This window comes from Palaemon carinicauda, chromosome 42 (assembly GCF_036898095.1).
Source record: "Palaemon carinicauda isolate YSFRI2023 chromosome 42, ASM3689809v2, whole genome shotgun sequence".
NCBI lineage: Eukaryota > Metazoa > Arthropoda > Malacostraca > Decapoda > Palaemonidae > Palaemon > Palaemon carinicauda.
The window spans coordinates 38,528,633-38,549,852 of record NC_090766.1 but is presented as its reverse complement, the minus strand read 5'-3'; the positions used below and the strand labels follow the sequence as shown (position 1 = coordinate 38,549,852).

At 42.4% G+C, this 21,220-nt stretch overlaps 1 protein-coding gene across 1 annotated transcript in view; it reads left to right on the top strand.

Annotated features, from left to right (window-relative positions):
• betaCOP (coatomer subunit beta) overlaps positions 1 to 21,220 on the top strand; it is a 38,263-nt gene that overhangs the window by 15,296 nt on the left and 1,747 nt on the right. Inside the window, exons 9-17 of the mRNA XM_068365356.1 lie at positions 335 to 497; positions 690 to 801; positions 12,587 to 12,785; positions 15,200 to 15,307; positions 15,667 to 15,820; positions 17,925 to 18,209; positions 18,392 to 18,656; positions 19,163 to 19,308; positions 20,403 to 20,645. Coding sequence (XP_068221457.1) covers positions 335 to 497; positions 690 to 801; positions 12,587 to 12,785; positions 15,200 to 15,307; positions 15,667 to 15,820; positions 17,925 to 18,209; positions 18,392 to 18,656; positions 19,163 to 19,308; positions 20,403 to 20,645 — 1,675 coding nt within the window. The remainder of the gene's footprint in view (positions 1 to 334; positions 498 to 689; positions 802 to 12,586; positions 12,786 to 15,199; positions 15,308 to 15,666; positions 15,821 to 17,924; positions 18,210 to 18,391; positions 18,657 to 19,162; positions 19,309 to 20,402; positions 20,646 to 21,220) is intronic.

Sequence of the window (21,220 nt, the reverse complement as noted above, 5' to 3'; positions counted from 1 at the left end):
CCGGGTTAGCCCTCCATAGAAAACGGGTATAGGGTATACTACACAAAACTCTGGTCGGTAGAGAGGAGATTACAGGTAACTCCTAAGAAAGTAGTTCTCAGTAAGTATGTTAGGAAAAATAAAAATTACTTAAAATTTTTGATATTTGCTGCGAGAATGGAGCTCAAACTCGGACACAAAAGTGGAGTAATAATATTCACCAGAATGGTTAAACAATTTCAATACAAAATAGCTCAAACAATTTTAAAACAATAGTTCTGTGCTTTCAGACCCATACTCTACTGCAGTATACATGTTTATTTTTTTCACTAAGTGTTCTATTTATTTTTTTTAGGTATCGCCAACTATTGGTTCGAACTCTCCACACTATCAGTATGAAATTCCCAGATGTGGCTGGCAATGTCATCCCCATTTTGATGGATTTCTTGTCCGATAACAATGAGCTGGCAGCTACTGATGTTTTGGTCTTTGTTAGAGAAGCTATTCAAAGGTTTGAGGTACGTGTGGAGTTATTCTTGGTCTTATTGAATGTTAGTAAATTTTTAAAGCTCATTATTTGTCGTCCTATGTATGTATATTTGTTTTGTCTTTTTTTTTTTTTTTAATAAACTGGAAGCTATTTATTTGTTTTCACATGCATTGATACTTTCCAAGAGGTGTGTAATATTTTTTCTTTCCCTTCGTTGCAGACTTTACGTCCCCAGATCATTGAGCGTTTGTTAGGATCCCTGTCAACTATTCGCTCTGTAACTGTCCAGTGTCATGCTCTCTGGATTCTAGGAGAATACGCATCAATCACAAGTAAGATTTGAATGAAGTACCATGTTATTTTTTTCCTAACATGTAAATGTCAATTTAAATATCAGTGAATTTAATTGACTTTTTCACTGAATGCTTATTTGTTCCAACACGGTTACTTACCTAGAACTACCTTCTTAGGAGTTACTGGTTAACTCTACCTAACCGACCAGCTTTTTGTATAGTTTACCCTCTTCCCGTTTTCTACGGGGTCAACCTCTGGCAGTGTGGTACGTGCCCTGAGGCGACCCGGGGTCGGGCAGCGTGCTAGCTCAGGTCGAATCGCCAATAAGTTTCTGGTCGCGACGGGATCAACATCTCGCCGCGCTCTCTCTTACCTTGTGCGACCCTTTGTGTCCCCCGATCCTTTGCGCTTACCGCGTGTTACCCACGTGTTTCCATTTCACTTTCCCTTTACATCCTTGTGTCTCTTGGTGTGTTAGCTTTGCGTTATGGAGCATCCTCGTCGTTGCCCTGGGCCTGTGGCTGGGAAGTCTTGCGGGGCTTTCCTTTCCAAGCCTGAGGTTGATCCCCACTCCTTGTGCTCCACGTGTAGGGGGAAAGCGTGTTCCCCTACCTCTACGTGCCCGAAGTGTGCTAATTGGACTGAGATCCAGTGGGTGCTCTTCGGGACGAAGAAGAAGAAGGCAGCGAAGAAGTTGCCTAAGGACTCCAACATATCTTCGCCTGTGGTTTCGCCAGACGCCTCGGCAGACCGTAGCGCCCGTCCTTCTTCCCCTCCCCAGCGTAGGGGACGAGGTAAGTCCGTTGCAGGGAAGAGGCCCATTGTCCTTCCCCAAGAGTCTGATATTCCTGTGGGGAAAGTGTCCAGTGTGGGGCAGGCATGTGTGGGGCCTGAGTGTAGTGCGGAAGTGTGGGTAGGAGGCGAGGGCCTGGTGCCCGCAGGTCCCGTCTCCTCGGAAGATCCTATGTGGGGTAGGCCGAGTGTCGATACTTCCCCTGACTCGTGGCGTGTTTCAGGTGCGTCAACCGCCGAGGGAGACACGGAAAAAGGTAGTTCGTCGTCTTCGGACCCCACCACGTGGGTGGCCCCTCGGACTCCCTTCAGGTCTCCCGTTAGAGGAGAAGAGGATGTTGAGCAATGGCTCTGTAAAGGGCTCGCGTGGTCCCCTCCGGCTCCCTCGGCTACACTACACCCCATGTTTCTGCAACCTCCCACACCTGAGAAACGCCGAGAATTTCCCCCCGCAGTCTTGGACGTGTCGGGCGGTCGGAGAGCTTCGTCCTCGTCATCGTCGTCGTCATCGGACTCTTCTTCTTCTTCGTCATCAGAAGACGAGGACCGGAACCTTAGCAAGAGGAAGCGGGAGAAATCCCGCAAGAAGAAGAAGTCTCGTTCCCGCTCGAGACATGGTAAGAAAAGGTCGAAGTCCTTTAAAAAGAAAGCGAAGAGGAGTAAGTCCAAGGACTGGGTGAATTTCACAGTGCCCCGGAGCGAGCTGTTTGGGTTTACCACAGCCGCGGCCGCTTTCGGGTGGCTCCCTAGAGCCTCGCCTTCTGTGTCTCATCCTCCTATCTCCTCCTTCGGACCAGCCGCCCGGCAAGAGGGTTCGAACCGGGACCCCCGTGTAGTGACTAACCCAACGGTAGCCTCCACCCCTTCTTCCCTTAGGAAGGATATAAGGAGTATGAAGGAAGGCTTTAGCGTCGACCACGGGCACCTTTGAGGCCTTCCTTAAGCACCAAGGGCGCCCGTCGGTCCGCATGGATCCCCCATCCACGGAGCCCCCCGTGGAACTAGGTACAGTGAACCCTCGCTACTTCGCGGTTCGACCATCGCGGATTCACCACTTCGCGGGTTTTTTCCATAACCCATATATATATACATATCGCGGATTTTCCGGAAATTTCGAAAATACCGCGAAATCTGAAGACCCCCAAATACGATATTTTGTTACCTGTAATTCCATTAATACTGTAATTAGTAATATCTGCTCTTACTGATTGTTCATTGCATTACATATGATATATAATTCAGCACAGAAAGAAATAAAACACGAAAAGAGAATGTGATCATACGATAATACAGTACTGTATACAGTACGTAGTAAAATTAAATCGAACATGAAACGCAAATCAGATGCAGTCATACCATATTAAAATGGTGTAAGGCTGCTGATGGCTACTATACTACAAATGTAATGGATGTGCATCTTTTCCATGATTCTTTTGTATGTATACGTACGTAGTACTGCATCCAATAATATTCTTTGTTGCAAAAATCACATTTCGAATAAGCGTACGAGAGAGAGAGAGAGAGAGAGAGAGAGAGAGAGAGAGAGAGAGACACACACATCCTACAAAAGAATAAAATAGCATACGTAAAGCTATTACGTGTATTATTATTGTTATTATTATTATTGTTGTTGTTGTTAATAAAATTATTATTGTTATTATTATCATTATTATTATTATTATTACTGTATTATTATCATACGATAATTCAGTACTGTATACAGTACGTAGTAAAATTAAATCGAACATGAAACGCAAATCAGATGCAGTCATACAATATTAGAATGGTGTAAGGCTGCTGATGGCTACTACTGTACTACAAATGTAATGGATGTGCTTCTTTTCCATGAATCTTTTGTATGTATACGTACGTAGTACTGCATCCAATAATATTCTTTGTTGCAAAAATCACATTTCGAATAAGCGTACGAGAGAGAGAGAGAGAGAGAGAGAGAGAGAGAGAGAGAGAGAGAGAGAGAGAGAGAGAGAGAGAGAGAGAGAGAGAGAGAGAGAGAGAGACACACACACATCTTACAAAAGAATAAAATAGCATACGTAAAGCTATTATTATTATTGTTATTATTATTATTATTGTTGTTGTTAATAAAATTATGATTGTTATTATTATTATCATTATTATTATTATTATTACAGTACTGTACTGTATTATTATCATTATTTATTATTATTATTATTATAAATACTGTACGTACGGTATGCGCGGGGTATCTTGTATTAGTTGGTAACCTACGCATCATATACTGTAAGACGGGTTGTGATTGGTTCAAGCGCTGATAGATGACGAATCAGAACTCAAGTTTTGTTATCTAGCCTGTGATTGGTGTTATGCCCTCATCTCCAGCTTCCAGCATCTAGGTTATCGCGGGCCCGGGTCGTCCACTCTCTGTTCCCGCGTATCGCTGAGTAGACGTTCTTAAGTTTGTGAAGTTTAATCTGTGCTGTGTGCGACCTTTTTAAGTTGAACTTTTTGTCAAATCCTACTGTACAATGCCTCCCAAGCGTTCTGCTTCTACTAAGGCTGGTAGTGAGCCTAAACGCCACCGAAGGATGACGACGATTGCTGAGAAGGTTACGCATCTCGATATGTTAAAAGATGGTAGAAGTTACGAATCCGCGGCGCGCCATTTTGGGATCAACGAATCTACTGTTCGCTATATCAAGAAGGACGAGGCGAACATTAGAAAGACGGCTGCAATCACCTTTAGCAGATCAGCGAAGCGAGTCGTTATAACGCGTAATAAAACGATCGTACGCATGGAAGGTGCTTTAGCTGTGTGGATTGCCGACTGCCGGAAGAAGAACATAGCCTTGGATACAAACCATCCGAACAAAGGCTTTGAGCTTGTATCAGAATTTTGCTGCAAAGGAACCTCAAGACGACGATGGCAACCATGCTGAAGAAGATGATGATGCAGATGATCCTCAACCAGGGACATCCACTGATTCCCAGCCTCAGAAACAACGTTTTTCCGCCAGCAAAGGATGGTTCGCGAAGTTTCAGAAACGCTTCGCCCTGAAAAGCGTTTCCCTGCATGGGGAGGCTGCTTCGGCTGACACTGCCGCTGCTGAAACTTACGTGAACCAGACGTTCAAGAATATTATCGCCGAAGGTGGATACAAGCCGGAACAAGTCTTTAATATGGATGAGACCGGCTTGTTTTGGAAGAGAATGCCGTCGCGAACTTTCCTGTTCAAAGAGGAAGCCAAAGCCTCTGGCTTTAAAGCATTCAAGGATCGCGTTACCCTCGTGATGTGTGGCAATGCTGCTGGATTTATGCTAAAGCCAGGGCTTATTTATAAGTCGAAAAATCCTCGCGCTTTGAAAAATAAGAATAAGAATCTCCTCCCCGTGTACTGGATGCATAATCCAAAAGCATGGATTACGAAGATGCTGACCTCCAACTGGTTCCACCAGTGTTTCATCCCGCAAGTCAATGAATATCTCGTAGAGAAGGGCTTGCCATTCAAGATCCTTCTCCTTTTGGATAACGCTGGTAGACACGCAACTGACCTGTCACGTGAGGGCGTTCAGGTTGAGTTCCTGCCACCCAACACCACGTCATTAGTTCAACCGATGGACCAGGGGTTTATCAGGGCGTTCAAGGCCCTCTACACGAAGAATACCTTGGCGGACCTCGTTGCATGTGTGGATGCTGCCCAAGAGGATGAGGATGAAAATTTTAACTTGAAAGCATACTGGCGGCAGTACACCATAGCCACGTGCCTGAAGAATATTCAGAAGGCACTTCAAGAGATGAAACCTGCAACTGTGAATGCGAGCTGGAAGAAGTTGTGGCCCGAGATTGTTTACGACGACGAGGGATTTACACCTGCTGAAATCCAACACTCTGCAGTACGCAAATCTGTGCAGTTGGCTGCCATAATTGGAGGTGACGGGTTTGGCGACATGACGACTGAAGACGTCGACGAGTTGTTGGACTGCCATTCCCAGCCCCTAACTGATGCAGACCTCGAAGACCTGACGAAATCGGCAAGCGAAGAAGAGAGTGAAACCCAGGAAGAGACCCAAGAAAATGTCGAAGAAACGGGCTTAACACTAGAACGGCTTGCCAAGGTCTGCAACCATATAAAGGAGGTGAAAGAAATGTTGCAAGAGTGGGACGAGGATATGGTTCGGTCGATGCAATTCTGCAACAAGGTTGATGACATAATGACTCCCTACAAGATGTTCTTAGATCGAAAAAAGAAGCAGCGGCAACAACTTCCGATCACAATGTTCTTCCAGCCTCGCAAAAAAGAGCCAGTTCCTCCTGCTACTACGCCTTCGGAAGAAATTGAAGAAGTTGAAGAGGTGTCCCAGGAAAAGACACCTCCGTCTGAAGAGACGTAAAATACTACCTGGCTGCACAGTAGAACACATCATACGCTTCATCATCATCATTTCTACTGTGCAGCAAATTCATCGCCATCATCATTCAAGTTTTTCTTGAACTTCTTTCGTGGTGAGTACAGTAACAATCTTTATTTTTTACTTTAATATTCTCACATTCTAATACTGTATTTGTGCCTGTTTTATAGTTTAGTACTGTACTGTATGCATTAAGTTAAAGGGAAGGTTTTAAAAGTCTACATGTTGTAACCTATCATATTTTTTTTGTTTAAAATTTACATTTACGTACGTAAAACAATTATCTCTCTCTCTCTCTCTCTCTCTCTCTCTCTCTCTCTCTCTCTCTCTCTCTCTCTCTCTCTCTCTCTCTCTCTCTCTCTCAAATTGATTTTTTTTGTTTAAAATTTACATTTACAGTACGTACGTAAAACAATCTCTCTCTCTCTCTCTCGTAAATTGTTTTCCTGCTTTGCTACGTACAATATGTACTGTACAGTACTGTATGATTTTATATAGATACGGTAAATTATATTTGTAAGGTATCATATTTTGTAAATGCTTTTACTGTAAATACTGTACTGTATCATTATTTATCACTATCATCATGCTCGTTAAATGCCTTGTTTGTTCTGAGCGTGGTTGTTTACTGAGCGTACAGTACTTTATGACGCCGTCGTTTCAGGTGGCGTCATAAAGAAAAACATTTCATTTGGAAGTCCTAAGAAAAATAAAGTAAAACATTGGTAATAAAAAAATCAACATACTGTATAATCAATATAATCGATGCAAAAACTAACCTATACATATATGTGTACACTAAATGAGTGTTTCTTCATTATGATCAGAGATGAACGTAAACAAAACATTGGTTGCCATTTTTTATCGTGCTTTTTAGGTGTTTAGGAAACGTATGATATAAAATCGCCTTTAATATTTGTGCCTGTTTTAGTTTAGGGTACTGTAGTACATGCATTAAGTGTTCTGTACATTAAAGGGTAGTTTGTTAACAGTACTACGTACAAGGGAAGGTTTTAAAAGTCCGAATATACATGTTAAATAAATAGGTAAATATGATGTCACTACTTCGCGGAATTTCACCTATCGCGGCCGGGTCTGGAACCTATCTACCGCGATAAACGACGGTTCACTGTACTCCCATGACGGATGCCTTCGTCCCCACGGGGCAGCCCATACCACTGGCAGGCTCGTCGGGCGTTGGTACTCCCATGACGGATGCCTTCGTCCCCACGGGGCAGCGCATAAGCTACCACTGGCAGGCTCGCCGGGCGTTGCCTTTCCCACCGTCACGGCGTACCCCCGTACGGAGGAACTGGTGACGGAAGACCTGGTTGAAGGAGGGGAGTGCTCGTCTGACGACATCTCCTCCTACCGTAAGGTTCTGGCCCTAATTCGGAGGCATCACCGTTTGGATGAACCCAAGCCCTCAGTTGCAAAGGCCGTACTATCCGGACTGTCCAGGATGATCGACAGCCCGGTACAACAAAAGCCCTCTTTGTCTCTCCCTCTCGCTCAAGACGTGAAGTTGGGGATGGAGCAGATAGATGAGTACCTTGCAGGACTGGCAGAGGCCCCCAGAAGCCAGAGTTCCTCCAAGCTTCTTCCGGGCCTGAAATCCCAGAAACGGTTTTACGTTCCCAAAGGGGATCGCGGTGGTCCCCGTGCGGTAGAAGCAGCGGTGACCGCGCTGAACCAGAGAGCCTCGAAAGACAGGGCCTCCACTGTCCCCGTGTGCTTTTCCCCATCAGAAGCCTCTATGATGGAGGACATGGCACAGGACCTGGTCTACGTGTCCTCCTGGTTGGATTGGTGGTCTTGCGCTTTGGTGGGGTTTCAGGCATCCCACGACCTCTCCCTCCCAGACAATCAGGCCATGCTGAGGGATCTTGTTAGTTCTGGAGGCAAGGCCTTTAAGTTTTTATCATCCCAGTCTCTCTCGGTGGCTACGAACTGGGTCCTGAGGAAAAGGGATACGGTACTGAGCAAACTGGTGCGGAAGTTGCCGGACAGAGAAGCGAGGAGGCTGAGGAATTCCTCCGTGTGGGGGAATGACATTTTCCCCATCATTTTGGTGGAAAATACAATGGAGAAGGTGAGGAAAGTGAGAGAAACGGATTTTAGGCCCCCCCCTATGAGGAAGTTTACATTTAGAAGAGCCTCAACGGACGTCCCTCACTCCTCACAGGCCACACCCTTGCTGCCTCGAAGGGAACCACCTTCAGCTCCTTGGCTTCAAGCCTCGCACCAGCCCACCCGTAGGGCCACCGCAGGCCCTCAGTCAGCCTACAGACCCTCCTACGGTAACGCTAGGAGAGGTAGATCTGGCCGCTCCTCCAGAAGAAGGTAGGAAAAGAGGCCCCCTACTCCTTCAGGAGCCCCTAGTAGGGGGATGCCTCAGACATTTTTGGCAAGCATGGCGGGATCTCGGTGCGGATCCCTGGACGGTGACGGTCCTGAAAGAGGACTACAGACTCCTTTTCCTAGAAGAGCCTCCCCCTCTCATCCCAGCCCATCGGGCCGAGTGGCTGGTTCCAAAGGACCCCTTGAAGAGGTCGGCACTACAAGAGGAAGTAGCGTCCATGATCGACAAGGGAGCTTTAGAGACAGTTGAGAACCCCGGCCCAGGTTTCTTCAGCAGGCTCTTCCTTGTGGAGAAATCGACAGGAGGGTGGAGGCCGGTCATAGATCTCTCAGCCCTCAACAAGTTCGTCTCAAAGACGGACTTCAAAATGAATACCCCCAAGACAGTGCTAGCAGCCTTGAGGGAGGGGGATTTCCTCATGTCTCTCTACCTCAAGGATGCCTATTTTCAAATCCCTGTGCACCCCTCCAGCAGGAAGTTCCTCAGAAGCAAGTGGGAGTCCAGTGTCCTGCAGTTCGAAACCCTGTGCTTCGGCCTCTCGACGGCCCCGCAAGTGTTCACGAGGTGTTCGCCACGATCTCGGCATGGGCACACGAGAAAGGCATACATCTACTCAGGTACCTGGACGACTGGTTGCTTCTTTCTGCCTCAAGGGAACAACTGAAGGAGCAAGGCGTTATGTTGCTCGACCTCTGCAGGGTGTTAGGGATCACGGTCAACCTAGGGAAGTCCCAACTAGTCCCCAGCACCAGAATGACTTACTTGGGGATGGTCCTGGACACCCAGTTAGTAAGGGCCTTCCCCTCAGGGGAGAGGTTAGCCAACCTAGAATGTATCCTTCAACCCTTCCTGACAGGACAACCCAGGAGGGCCAAGGACTGGCAGAAGTTACTGGGTCATCTGGTTTCGCTGGAAAAATTAGTACCGCAAGGGAGACTCAGGCTCCGCCCGGTACAGTGGAATCTGAAGGAGTCGTGGACCCAAGGCAAGGAGCCCCACAAAATAGTCCCAGTCCTCCCGAAGACGAGAGAGACCCTTCTTTGGTGGAACATCAGGTCGAACACAGAGAAGGGAATGCCCTTCGCCCCCGATCCCCCGGAGATGCTGTTGTTCACGGATGCATCGAAGGAGGGTTGGGGAGCACACCTGCTAGGAAAATCGACAAAAGGGCAGTGGTCCAGCGAGGAGGCGTCTCTCCATATAAACATCCTGGAGATGATAGCAGTTCTGAGGGCGTGTCGACAGTTCGTACACTCCCTGCGAGGAAACACTGTGGCGTTAATGTTCGACAACGCCACAGTAGTGGCGTATGTAAAGAAACAGGGAGGCATGAAGTCAAGGGTCCTATGCGCCCTAGCCACGGAACTGTTAAGAGTGGGCTACAGAAGAAGGGATAGAACTGACGGCAAGGTTCATCCCAGGAAAGAGGATCGTGATGGCCGACGGCCTCAGCAGGGCGGATCAAGTGATAGGTTCGAAGTGGACCCTACACCCGGAGGTAGCTCGAGCAGTCATCCTAATGTGGGGCTCCCCAGTGATAGACTTATTCGCCACACGTCTGAATGCCCAACTCCCCATGTTCTGTTCTCCAATCCCAGACCCGTCAGCAGCGTTCGAGGACGCCTTCCAACATCCCTGGGACGGTCTCGATGTGTACGCCTTCCCTCCCTTCAGTTTGATCAGGCAAGTGTTGAACAGAGTGAGAGTGTCGTCCAACCTGTCGATGACTTTGGTAGCGCCCTGGTGGCCGGAGAGAGACTGGTTCGCAGACCTAAAGGAATTAGCTCTTCGTCCTCCTTGGCCGCTTCCGGACAGGCCAGACCTCCTGCGTCAACCTCACTTTCACAGGTGGCACGAAAACCCTCGATCCCTCCGCCTTCACGCGTGGAGGTTATCGAGAAGCTCCTGAAGAAAGAAGGATACTCATCAAGAACCGCGGCAAGGATGTCGGGTTATCTACAGCGTTCCTCGGCGGTAGTCTACCAGGCAAAGTGGGCAGTCTTCCTGAAGTGGTGTGCATCCAAGAACATCAGGCCCTTAGGGGCGTCGATCCAGGACATTGCAGACTTTCTGGTGTACCTGAGAGACGACGTGGGTTCGTCCATTCCGGCCATCAAAGGAGTTCGAGCAGCCCTAGGTTAAGTCTTCCTCCTTAGGGGCATTGACTTGGGAGCCTCAAGGCACATCTCTATGCTCATCCGCAGTTTTGAACAATCATGTCTCCCCCAGGAGGTACGGGTTCCGCAGTGGGACCTAGCCAGAGTTCTCAAAGTTCTGTCAGAACCGCCCTTCGAACCTCTCAGGGACGTACTAGACATAGAACTCACCTTTAAAACAGCTTTTCTTTTAGCCCTGGCCTCGGCAAAGAGAGTTAGCGAGTTACACGGCCTCTCTTACGAGGTCTCACACTCCAAAGGGTGGAGAGAAGTTACCTTTAGGTTCGTCCCTAGCTTTGTGGCGAAGACGCAGAACCCGGCGTGTTGGGATCCTCGGTTTGAGAGTTTTTCGGTGCCAGCCATCCCTCGCTCCGACAACCCGAAGGATCTACTCTTATGTCCCGTGAGAACAGTAAGAAAATACCTGGAGAGGACTGCAAAATTCCGCCCTCAGATCAAAAATTTATTCATCTCAACAGGCCGGGTGAAGAAACCGCTCTCGAAGAACTCTATCTCTTTCTGGCTGCGACAGGTGATGAGGGCCTACGAGGCTTCTGGGACCCCTCTCCCAGGAAAACCAAGGCCACATGATATTAGGGGTCTGAGCACCTCCCTGGCTTTCGAGAAAAACATGGCTGTGGGTAAGATCCTGAAGGCTGGGACCTGGTCCAGACAGTCCACCTTCACGGAACACTATCTCAGAGATTGTACGAGAAAATCCTTGGACAGGTTTTCCATTGGCCCAATCATTTCGGCCCTTCAAGAGATCTAAGGTCATATCCCCAGGGTAACCGGGGGTGTTAATGCCAAGAGACACTAGTTCCTTCCTTAACTAACCCCCCCTTTCCTTCCTTCCCCGGACCGTCCGGGCCAAGAAGATGTTGAAAAGACCTTAGTCACTTAAAGGAACACCCTTCAAGAGGACGTGTATCGGAGTTGGTTTTGAAAAAGGTAAGCCATTTAGACACTGAGTGAGTTTTTTTGGATAGTTTCCCCTACTTTTCGTGCAGTTTTCTAGTGGTCGTGGAACCAAGACCTCCTTAGAGGTTCCCTCTCTCGCGTGCCTCCCCGTCAAATCCTGATCCCTGCAGGACACTCCCACCTCCTAAAGTGTAAGTCTCCTAAGAAGGTAGTTCTAGGTAAGTAACCGTGTTGGAACAAATCACAAATTTTAAGTAAATTGTATTTTTCCTAACATACTTACCTAGAACTACCTTCGGGGTATGGCCCACCCATCCTTCCCCGAGAACTTGCAGGATTGAGTAATACCTATTCCAACGAAACTTACTGGCGATTCGACCTGAGCTAGCACGCTGCCCGACCCCGGGTCGCCTCAGGGCACGTACCACACTGCCAGAGGTTGACCCCATAGAAAATGGGAAGAGGGTAAACTATACAAAAAGCTGGTCGGTTAGATAGAGTTAACCAGTAACTCCTAAGAAGGTAGTTCTAGGTAAGTATGTTAGGAAAGATACAAATTACTTAAAAATTTGTGATATTATTGGGGGAATAAGATCTTTTGAGATTTCTAACCATTTGAAAGAGCAATATCAGAGGTAATCCATGGATTATTAATAATAAGCACAGTAGTACATTTCAGTTTATTCTCACGTGTTCTCTGTTTTAGATACTTTGTGCAAGAAATTTGTTTGAGGTAATAGAAATGGGAGGATATTTAGTTACTGTAGTAGATTTACAAGCAGCGAGAAGGTTTAAAAAGTATTGGAGAGAACCGAGGAAAATTTTGACCCTTTTGAGAATTCAAGCAGGAAGCATGCATGTCAGATAAGAAGTGCAAGAGTGCTCACTCAATATGAACTTATTAAAGGGGGAATATAATGTAACATTATTGAAGGTGATAAACAGATTTATTTTTAAAGCTCTTCTTAATTACTTTTGAATGGGCTTTTCAGGTTTGGGGTTATTTAAAATGTAAGAGTAGTTAGATTTATAGGTTATCTTGAAACCAATGGTAATCAGATATAACAGATTGGTTGAGGTTAAAGACTAAATGTTACTCATTTCAAGTCTAGCCGTTGGAAAGGAAAAAGTGTAGTAAAGAGATTTATTCAATCTTGTCACCAAAATTCAAAATTATCAAGTGTATTGTATCTTATTTTCCAGGAGAAATAATTGGCGTTTTATCTGCCGTCCGAAATAGTCTTGGAGATTTGCCCATTGTCGAGGATGAGATGCGTAAAGCAGCTGGGGAAGCAAGCGAAGAAGATGGCTCGGCTGACAAAGCCAACCCACAGCAGCAACAACAGCAGAAAGTAACTGCTGACGGCACCTACGCTTCACAGTCTGCCTTCTCTGCCACTACGTTAGTAGTAGTCACTTGTTTGCATAGACTTTTCATAACATATGAAATTTATCTGATTTCTTTCTGGAGGCCTTCTTGGTCCTCACTGTTATATAGTTTAACTGTTTGTAGATTATAATTTTTAAGTTTGGTGTTATATTTTTATCGGTCTTTTCAAAAATAGATTTTGTATAGTGTAGTTGCCCATCCCAAATTAAGTGAGGACAGAGGGCTTTTATAACTATTTTCAAGGATGCTAGTATAGAAAAGTGAAAAAAAAGAAATTCGACTGTGGCCATTCTTTTTATTCGTATTATTACAAATGCATTGTTGACAGGAAACATTCCATTACTATTAGTGTTATAATACATACATACATATACATATACCATGGCACTTCCCCACAATTTTGGGGGGTAGCCGACATCAACAAAGAAACAAAAACAAAAAGGGGGCCTCTACTCTCTACGTTCCTCCCAGCCTAACAAGGGACTCAACCGAGTTCAGCTGGTACTGCCAGGGTGTCACAGCCCACCCTCCCACATTATCCACCACAGATGAAGCTTCATAAAGCTGAATCCCCTACTGCTGCTACCTCCGCGGTCATCTAAGGCATCGAAGGCAGCAGCAGGGCCTACCGGAACTGCGTCACAATCGCTCGCCATTCATTCCTATTTCTAGCACGCTCTCTTGCCTCGCTCACATCTATCCTCCTATCACCCAGAGCTTCCTTCACTCCATCCATCCACCCAAACCTTGGCCTTCCTCTCGTACTTCTCCTATCAACTCTTGCATTCATCACCTTCTTTAGCAGACATCCATTTTCCATTCTCTCAACATGGCCAAACCACCTCAACACATTCATATCCACTCTAGCTGCTAACTCATTTCTTACACCCATTCTCACTCTCACCACTTCGTTCCTAACCCTATCTACTCGAGATACACCAGCCATACTCCTTAGACACTTCATCTCAAACACATTCAATTTCTGTCTCTCCATCACTTTCATTCCCCACAACTCCGATCCATACATCACAGTTGGTACAATCACTTTCTCATATAGAACTCTCTTTACATTCATGCCCAACCCTCTATTTTTTACTACTCCCTTAACTGGCCCCCAACACTTTGCAACCTTCATTCACTCTCTGACGTACATCTGCTTCCACTCCACCATTTGCTGCAACAACAGACCCCAAGTACTTAAACTGATCCACCTCCTCAAGTAACTCTCCATTCAACATGACATTCAACCTTGCACCACCTTCCCTTCTCGTACATCTCATAACCTTACTCTTACCCACATTAACTCTCAACTTCCTTCTCTCACACACACTTCCAAATTCTGTCACTAATCGTCCAAGCTTCTCTTCTGTGTACAACCAGTACAGTATCATCCGCAAACAACAACTGATTTACCTCCCATTCATGGTCATTCTCGTCTACCAGTTTTAATCCTCGTCCAAGCACTCGAGCATTCACCTCTCTCACCACTCCATCAACATACAAGTTAAACAACCACGGCGACATCACACATCCCTGTCTCAGCCCCACTCTTACCGGAAACCAATCACTCACTTCATTTCCTATCCTAACACATGCTTTACTACCTTTGTAGAAACTTTTCACTGCTTGCAACAACCTTCCACCAACTCCATATAACCTCATCACATTCCATATTGCTTCCCTATCAACTCTATCATACGCTTTCTCCAGATCCATAAACGCAACATAATATAATAAAGAAGTTAAACTCAAGCCCACAGATTTGAATTTTTAGGATCATAGAGCTATTATTATTATTATTATTATTATTACTTACTAAGCTACAACCCTAGTTGGAAAAGCAGTATGCTATAAGCCCAGGGGCTCCAACAGGGAAAATAGCTCAGTGCGGAAAGGAAAAAAGGAAAATAAAATATTCTAAGAAGAGTAACAACAATAAATATCTCCTATATAAACTATAAAAACTTTAACAAAACAAGAGGAAGAGAAATAAGATAGGAGAGTGTGCTCGAGTGTACCCTCAAGCAAGAGAACTCTAACCCAAGACAGTGAAAGGCCATGGTACAGAGGCTATGGCACTACCCAAGACTAGAGAACAGTGGTTTGATTTTGGAGTGTCCTTCTCCTAGAAGAGCTGCTTACCATAGCTAAAGAGTCTCTTCTACCCTTACCAAGAGGAAAGTGGCACTGAACAATTACAGTGTGTGAAGGTCTTCCGTCCCTATTAAAAATGATAGCCGGGGGAGTTAAGACATTAAGAAATTAGACAAGCAAGAAGGAATATGTCATTAGTAATAGACACTAAGGGCCGAAACTTACTCCACTTCTGGCCATGAAAAAGATTTTACTAAAATAGTGTAGTCAGTATTTTGTTCTAGTGTTTTGACAATTTTATATTTTAATATCTTAACTATTGATTTCCCCAGGTCATCGAGGAAGGCAGACGATAGGCCTCCGCTCCGAAAATACTTGCTGGAAGGGAATTTCTACTTGGGTGCTGTTATTGCTAATACCATGGTTAAACTTGCTTTCAGGTAAGCTTAGTCTTCTATTTTCAGGTGACACATAAATATATTTCAATGGTTTTTTCTTCACCTTAAAATTGGTCTTTATTGTACATGGCTGTTTGAAGATGAATTGCATAGAGTATACATTTTGATAATTTATTTCAAACACTTTGTGCACTAAAAACATTTGTTGCAAGTTCAAGTTTATTTCCACTCCCCAATTTTCATTTCATTGGAAAAACGTTAAGAGTACAGAGTTGTTGTTTACTGTACAATATTAGGGTTATGTTGTGATTAATACTTACTTTACTAATTTAGCTTAGAATAAGTATCGTTGATATTTGGTTTTAGTGTTTTTCTATCTATCTCTCTCTCTCTCTCTTCAGGTACATTTCTTTGGAAAGTGATGTAGCAAAGCAGAATTCTTTCTGCGCAGAAGTGATGTTGATTATTGCTTCAATTGTACACTTGGGCAAATCTGGCCTCCCTCAGAAAGCAATGACCGATGACGACTATGACCGTATGATGCTTTGTTTACAGGTAAATCATTGTTTACATTTACAAAGTGCCAGTAGATCCGAACAAAATATTTAATTTTTTTAATTTACAAATTTGAGAAATAGACAAGGATTTACCTATAGTAGGTTGTAAAAGCAAAAATGCTTTAAATTTTAATTCTGTACATTATTAATACTGTTCCTAAAGGATTTATTGGCATGGGGTATAACAATTTAGCTAATGTCCGTACATTTTAGCTTCAAGCCTTGTAATTGTGTCCAGTTAAAATGTGAGCTGAATCAGTCTCACAGGCTATGCTTATAGAAACTGCAGATGGAATTAGATAACTTTATTGTAGTGAAAAGCATCCTTAATGATTTTAACCAAAATGCCAAACATATTTGGTTTTTACCATGATTGTATCCAATTTGAAAGTTTAGGATAAGGCTGAAATGTGGAAAGTTTTATGCATGTATCAAATTTTATTCAGGATGTATGAATACTTTTTTGAACAGATACAGAAATTTTCAAAGTTTCTTGTTACACTTTAAAAATTTGGAGAGGTCTCTGTGAAATTATTTTCTGAAGCTATCTTGTATTAAATGTATCCTTATACAGTATTGTTCTCTACATGCATTGTGATTATAGATTCCTTTTTTTTTTATTAACCCTGGATAGGTATGCTACTCGGACACCCCTTTAAGGGTATACTCAGTCGTGAACGACCCCGACTCCGAAAAAAATTCAGGAAAAATTTAGTTATGCATCAATCTGTATTATTTGACTTGCTAAAAATACTTCAAAGAATGCTAAAAATTACTGAAAATATAAATGATACCCATCTACAAAATAACTATTTATTAGAAATATATTAAAAATTTAAGTATACAAAAAAAAAAGACGACGTAAATATTCACAAAAAATAGAAATATACATATACACATAAATCCCTTTAGGGACACCTTCTTAGATGGCAAAGCAACAGCGTGTAATTGCTGGAAATGAGTTGGACCCATAGAAGTCAAGATCTGAAATGAGAAAAAAAGGGTAAATTTTTTTGGCCAAAAAAATTTGTCCAAATTTCATGAATTTTTTTGGGTACCCAAATGAAATAGGAAGAGGCTAATTTTTTTATAAAATAAATTCATATTATCCTAGAACAGAAATACATAATAAAATGTGCACTAAGATGTAATTTACTGTTATAACAGGGGTAAAATCTAAAGGTCATTTTTTGACGGCCTAGTTCACAATGTAAATTTCTTATGAAAATCATTGTATCTCCTATAAAATATGATATTTATGCATTAAATTATACCAAAATATCACGAATTCTATACAGAACAAGAATATATAGAGATATGCCAACTTACCTTTCGGGTATGACAACAAAATGGCCGCAGACCGCAACAACTCTTACAGCCCAATCTACCACTTGGAATGAAGAATGGGGTTGCAAGCTCCATATTATCATCAACATCTCTTTTTAACTCCATTAGAAGTGTGTTGATGACATCCATGCCGAGGGAATACTGTCTGCTGGCCATTATTGAAGATAAATTCAAAATAAATAGAAAAAAAATCAAATTTGCAAAAAACCCAAAAAAATCAGAAATTAGCATTTGAGGGAAAATGGACCTCATGGCAATATATGGCATCTAAGCCAAAACCAATGTCATGCAAGTGGTAGACACACCTTCCACCCACACTTTCCAACTATAAAGAACCAAACAAGTATCAACACTGTTCGACAATTTATAATTGTGTAATAACTTTGCTGTTCGATCACTTACCCCTATAAAGGTATTCAGGGTCGAGGTCGACCCCTGGGGGGGGTAAAAAAACGGGGAAGGAGGGAAGTTAGACGAAAATCAGTCCTAAAGCAGACAATGGCATGTAGACTAGTCACCCCTTGCAGGTCTATCACTTCCATATTCGAGACAGCTGATGATTTATGGGGAAAAAACAGGTTTTGAAAATGCTGTAGGGGTCGCAAACGACCCATCATACCTTTCCAGGGTTAAATCTTACTGTACAGCATTATACAGTACTGTAATTAGATTCCCATTATTATATTTTAATAGATAAGGAACCACTATATATTTATATTTATTGTAATTTTCTTGTATTTCTTGCATATCTTCAGGTCGTGTCCGAACGTACTCCTAGCCTTGCCTCAGTATTTACCGAACAGTGTCGAGGATCACTCTCTCACATGCTTGCTGCCAAAACCGAAGAGGAAGAGTCTCTCCGACGTGATCACAAAGCTGCTAAGGTGGTGGAACATGTTGACGATCACATTGTCTTTTCGCACTTAACTAAAGGTAGCGACCCTTCATCTTCAGATGATATGTTTGACTTGTCCATGTCAATGGCTGTCAGCGGAGCTAAGAAGGAAGGCATTGATCTGAGCAGTAGTAAATTGAGCAAAGTAAGTTGGCCCTTAAATTTTATCACCTTGGGTAAAAATTTGAGGGTAAATAATTGGTTGAACTTCATATATAATTCATTCATTCAGTGTTGATCTATTGTATAATTCAATATGACAATTTCGTATTTTTTCTAAACTGGTTGTTTTAGGTACACTTTATTGACAATAGTATTTTTTGACAGGTGACACAGTTGACAGGCTTCAGTGATCCTGTGTATGCAGAGGCTTACGTCCACATCAATCAGTACGACATTGTTCTAGATGTGCTGATTGTCAACCAAACTGCAGACACCCTCCAGAATTGCACGTTGGAGTTGGCAACTCTTGGGGACCTTAAATTGGTTGAAAAACCTCAGCCAGTAGTTCTTGCACCACACGATTTCTGCAACATAAAAGCAAATGTGAAAGTGGCCTCTACAGAAAATGGCTTCATTTTTGGAAATATTGGTAAGTTGAAGGTTTTATATTTTTTTAAAAATTGGGCATGTCAACATTATTAATTAAAATTTGAGAACTCCAGAATGCTTTGCTATTAGTTATTTTATTTTGATGGATTTGCAGGACTTGTTAACTTTTTACTGGTAGGAAGTAAAATGGGTTATCTTCGTTGTGTTAATGTACAACTTATTTATAGTAGAGAGGGTGCGAGATAGCTGGAAGATATCTAGTGGAGCATGGAAGTAACATTCATTTACGTAGTCTTTTATTATAGGCTGATGTTATTCCAGGTTGATATTAATTTAATTGATCTTTTGTTATAAGCAGTTTATTGTTATTCCCACTTGTGATATGTTTATAATTGGGGATTGATCACTTTTGTACAGTACGTGTATTTGAGAGATTTCTTTTTCCTGACATTAATAGTGTGTTCAGATTTTGTAACTTGGTATGTAATAAATCTGTAGCATTTGGTCAAATTTTATGCAAAATGATCATCATTGGTTCTTTTGCAGTGTATGATGTAAAAGGATCTACAAGCGACAGGAACGTTGTAATATTAAATGACATTCATGTTGACATTATGGACTACATCGTTCCAGCCTCCTGCACCGATCTTGAGTTTAGACAGATGTGGATGGAATTTGAATGGGAAAACAAAGTGAGTGCTGTCCATGATTTTTTACTTGATGTGACAGAGCTCCTTAACCTTGCTTTGTCCCCAATGATTTATTGTCTTTCTCTTCATACTTTTTGAGGCTTTATCCTTTGTTCTAATTGGTTCTCCTCCTCCTAGACAATATGCCTCCCAGGCCCCTCGACTTATAAATCTATTTATATTAAACCATCTAAGTTTGGCCTGTAATATTCTGTGTTCTAAGGTCATAGACTTTCTTATTTATTTCTTAAATAATGATAAAGGTTTACTGTATCATTCATCTTATCAAAGCCCGTACCAGAACTATAAATTTGTTTTTTAATTCCTGCAGCTTTACATTTTTTCTGCTGTCTGTTTCTATATTCAAATTTGACATCATTCTATCTCTTATTTATGGTTGTGACAGCAATATTTTCCTTGTACTTGTCACACACAAATTATTACTCATTTAGCATGAGAGTGTTGTCAGTTTCAAAAGATATGGCTCTTCTTTATTTAGTCTTACAACCCTATTTATGGCAAATAAATATATTTATCAAATTTCATCTCTAAATTTCAACCCAAATTGAGACATCTCAAGTTTTGCATTGGCTCTAATTATTTTTGTATTTGTTTCCTTATTATCAGGTAAATGCATCAATAACAATTCAAACTGTTAAAATAATCTACTACATATCTAAATGGGCAAGATATGTTTGAATTTTTAACTGTTACTTCATTTTTACAGAACTAGAATTCATAATAACAAATTTAGATATTTATATAATCATGTATACACCATGTATATTATTCATTACAATATTTTCTATAAAAATTCTCATAGGTTTTGTCAACATAGTGGGGTACCCAAAGTTTCATTGAGAAATTAATGCTCTTCCAATTGCATGTATTCTCTCTCCCTTATTTCTTGATGATGTAAAATATATTGGTGTAGGATGCCAACAAAATACTATGAAATTGTAGAATGAATACAATTGCCTAGTGCATTATTACTCCCATTTGAATATTTGTGATTATGGCAGCCCTTGTTCTTTGAATGAATAACTATGTTCTCTCCTTTGTGGTTTAAGTCATTTATTATATTTTGTAATTTTCAGGTGACTGTGAATACACAGATGACTGAATTGAAGGCATATTTGGACTATTTATGTAAATCCACCAACATGAAATGTCTAACCCCTGAAAAAGCACTTGTTGGCTCTGGTGATTACATGGCTGCAAACCTCTATGCCAGATCAATATTTGGTGAAGATGCATTGGCTAATCTTTCCATTGAAAAGCCGCTGGATACCCCAGATTCTGCCGTAACTGGCCACATCAGAATTCGTGCCAAAAGCCAGGTTAGTATTTTTTTTTTTCAAATTGTGATTCCCAATAGGATTAGTTTTTTTCACAAAGTCTATAATTAAACTGACTAATGATTGATAGAAAAATACTCTTGGCCTCCCAAAAATTAATACACGACTCTAAACATATCAAGCTAATAATGAACCCATTGGTTTTTATATGCCAAAAACAAACCAATTCTGGTAAATAATAACTGGAAAGAAATGAGCGTGCCACATAGTTCATAGCTATTCTATTTCAGCCATATTGAGAGTTTTTTTTTAGGTTTCTAGCATCCTATTTTCCCATTGTACAGACACTTATGATAATAGCTGCAGAAAAGTCATGTTATGCTTGTGTATGGCATGAAGTGAAGGGGAAGATATTAGGGAATTAACCTTTGTACAAAACGATATTTCTCGATATTACTATTTTTTTTCCCAAATTCAGGTTGGATGTGTCTTCCTCTAAACCTGACTTTCACACTTTTTTGCAGACTTTTGCATGGTTTTTCAAAAGTATGTTGAAGCCTGTAAAAATTGTATTGGTTCCTTCTAGGTCGGTTTCTTTATGTGGTATCGGTTACTAC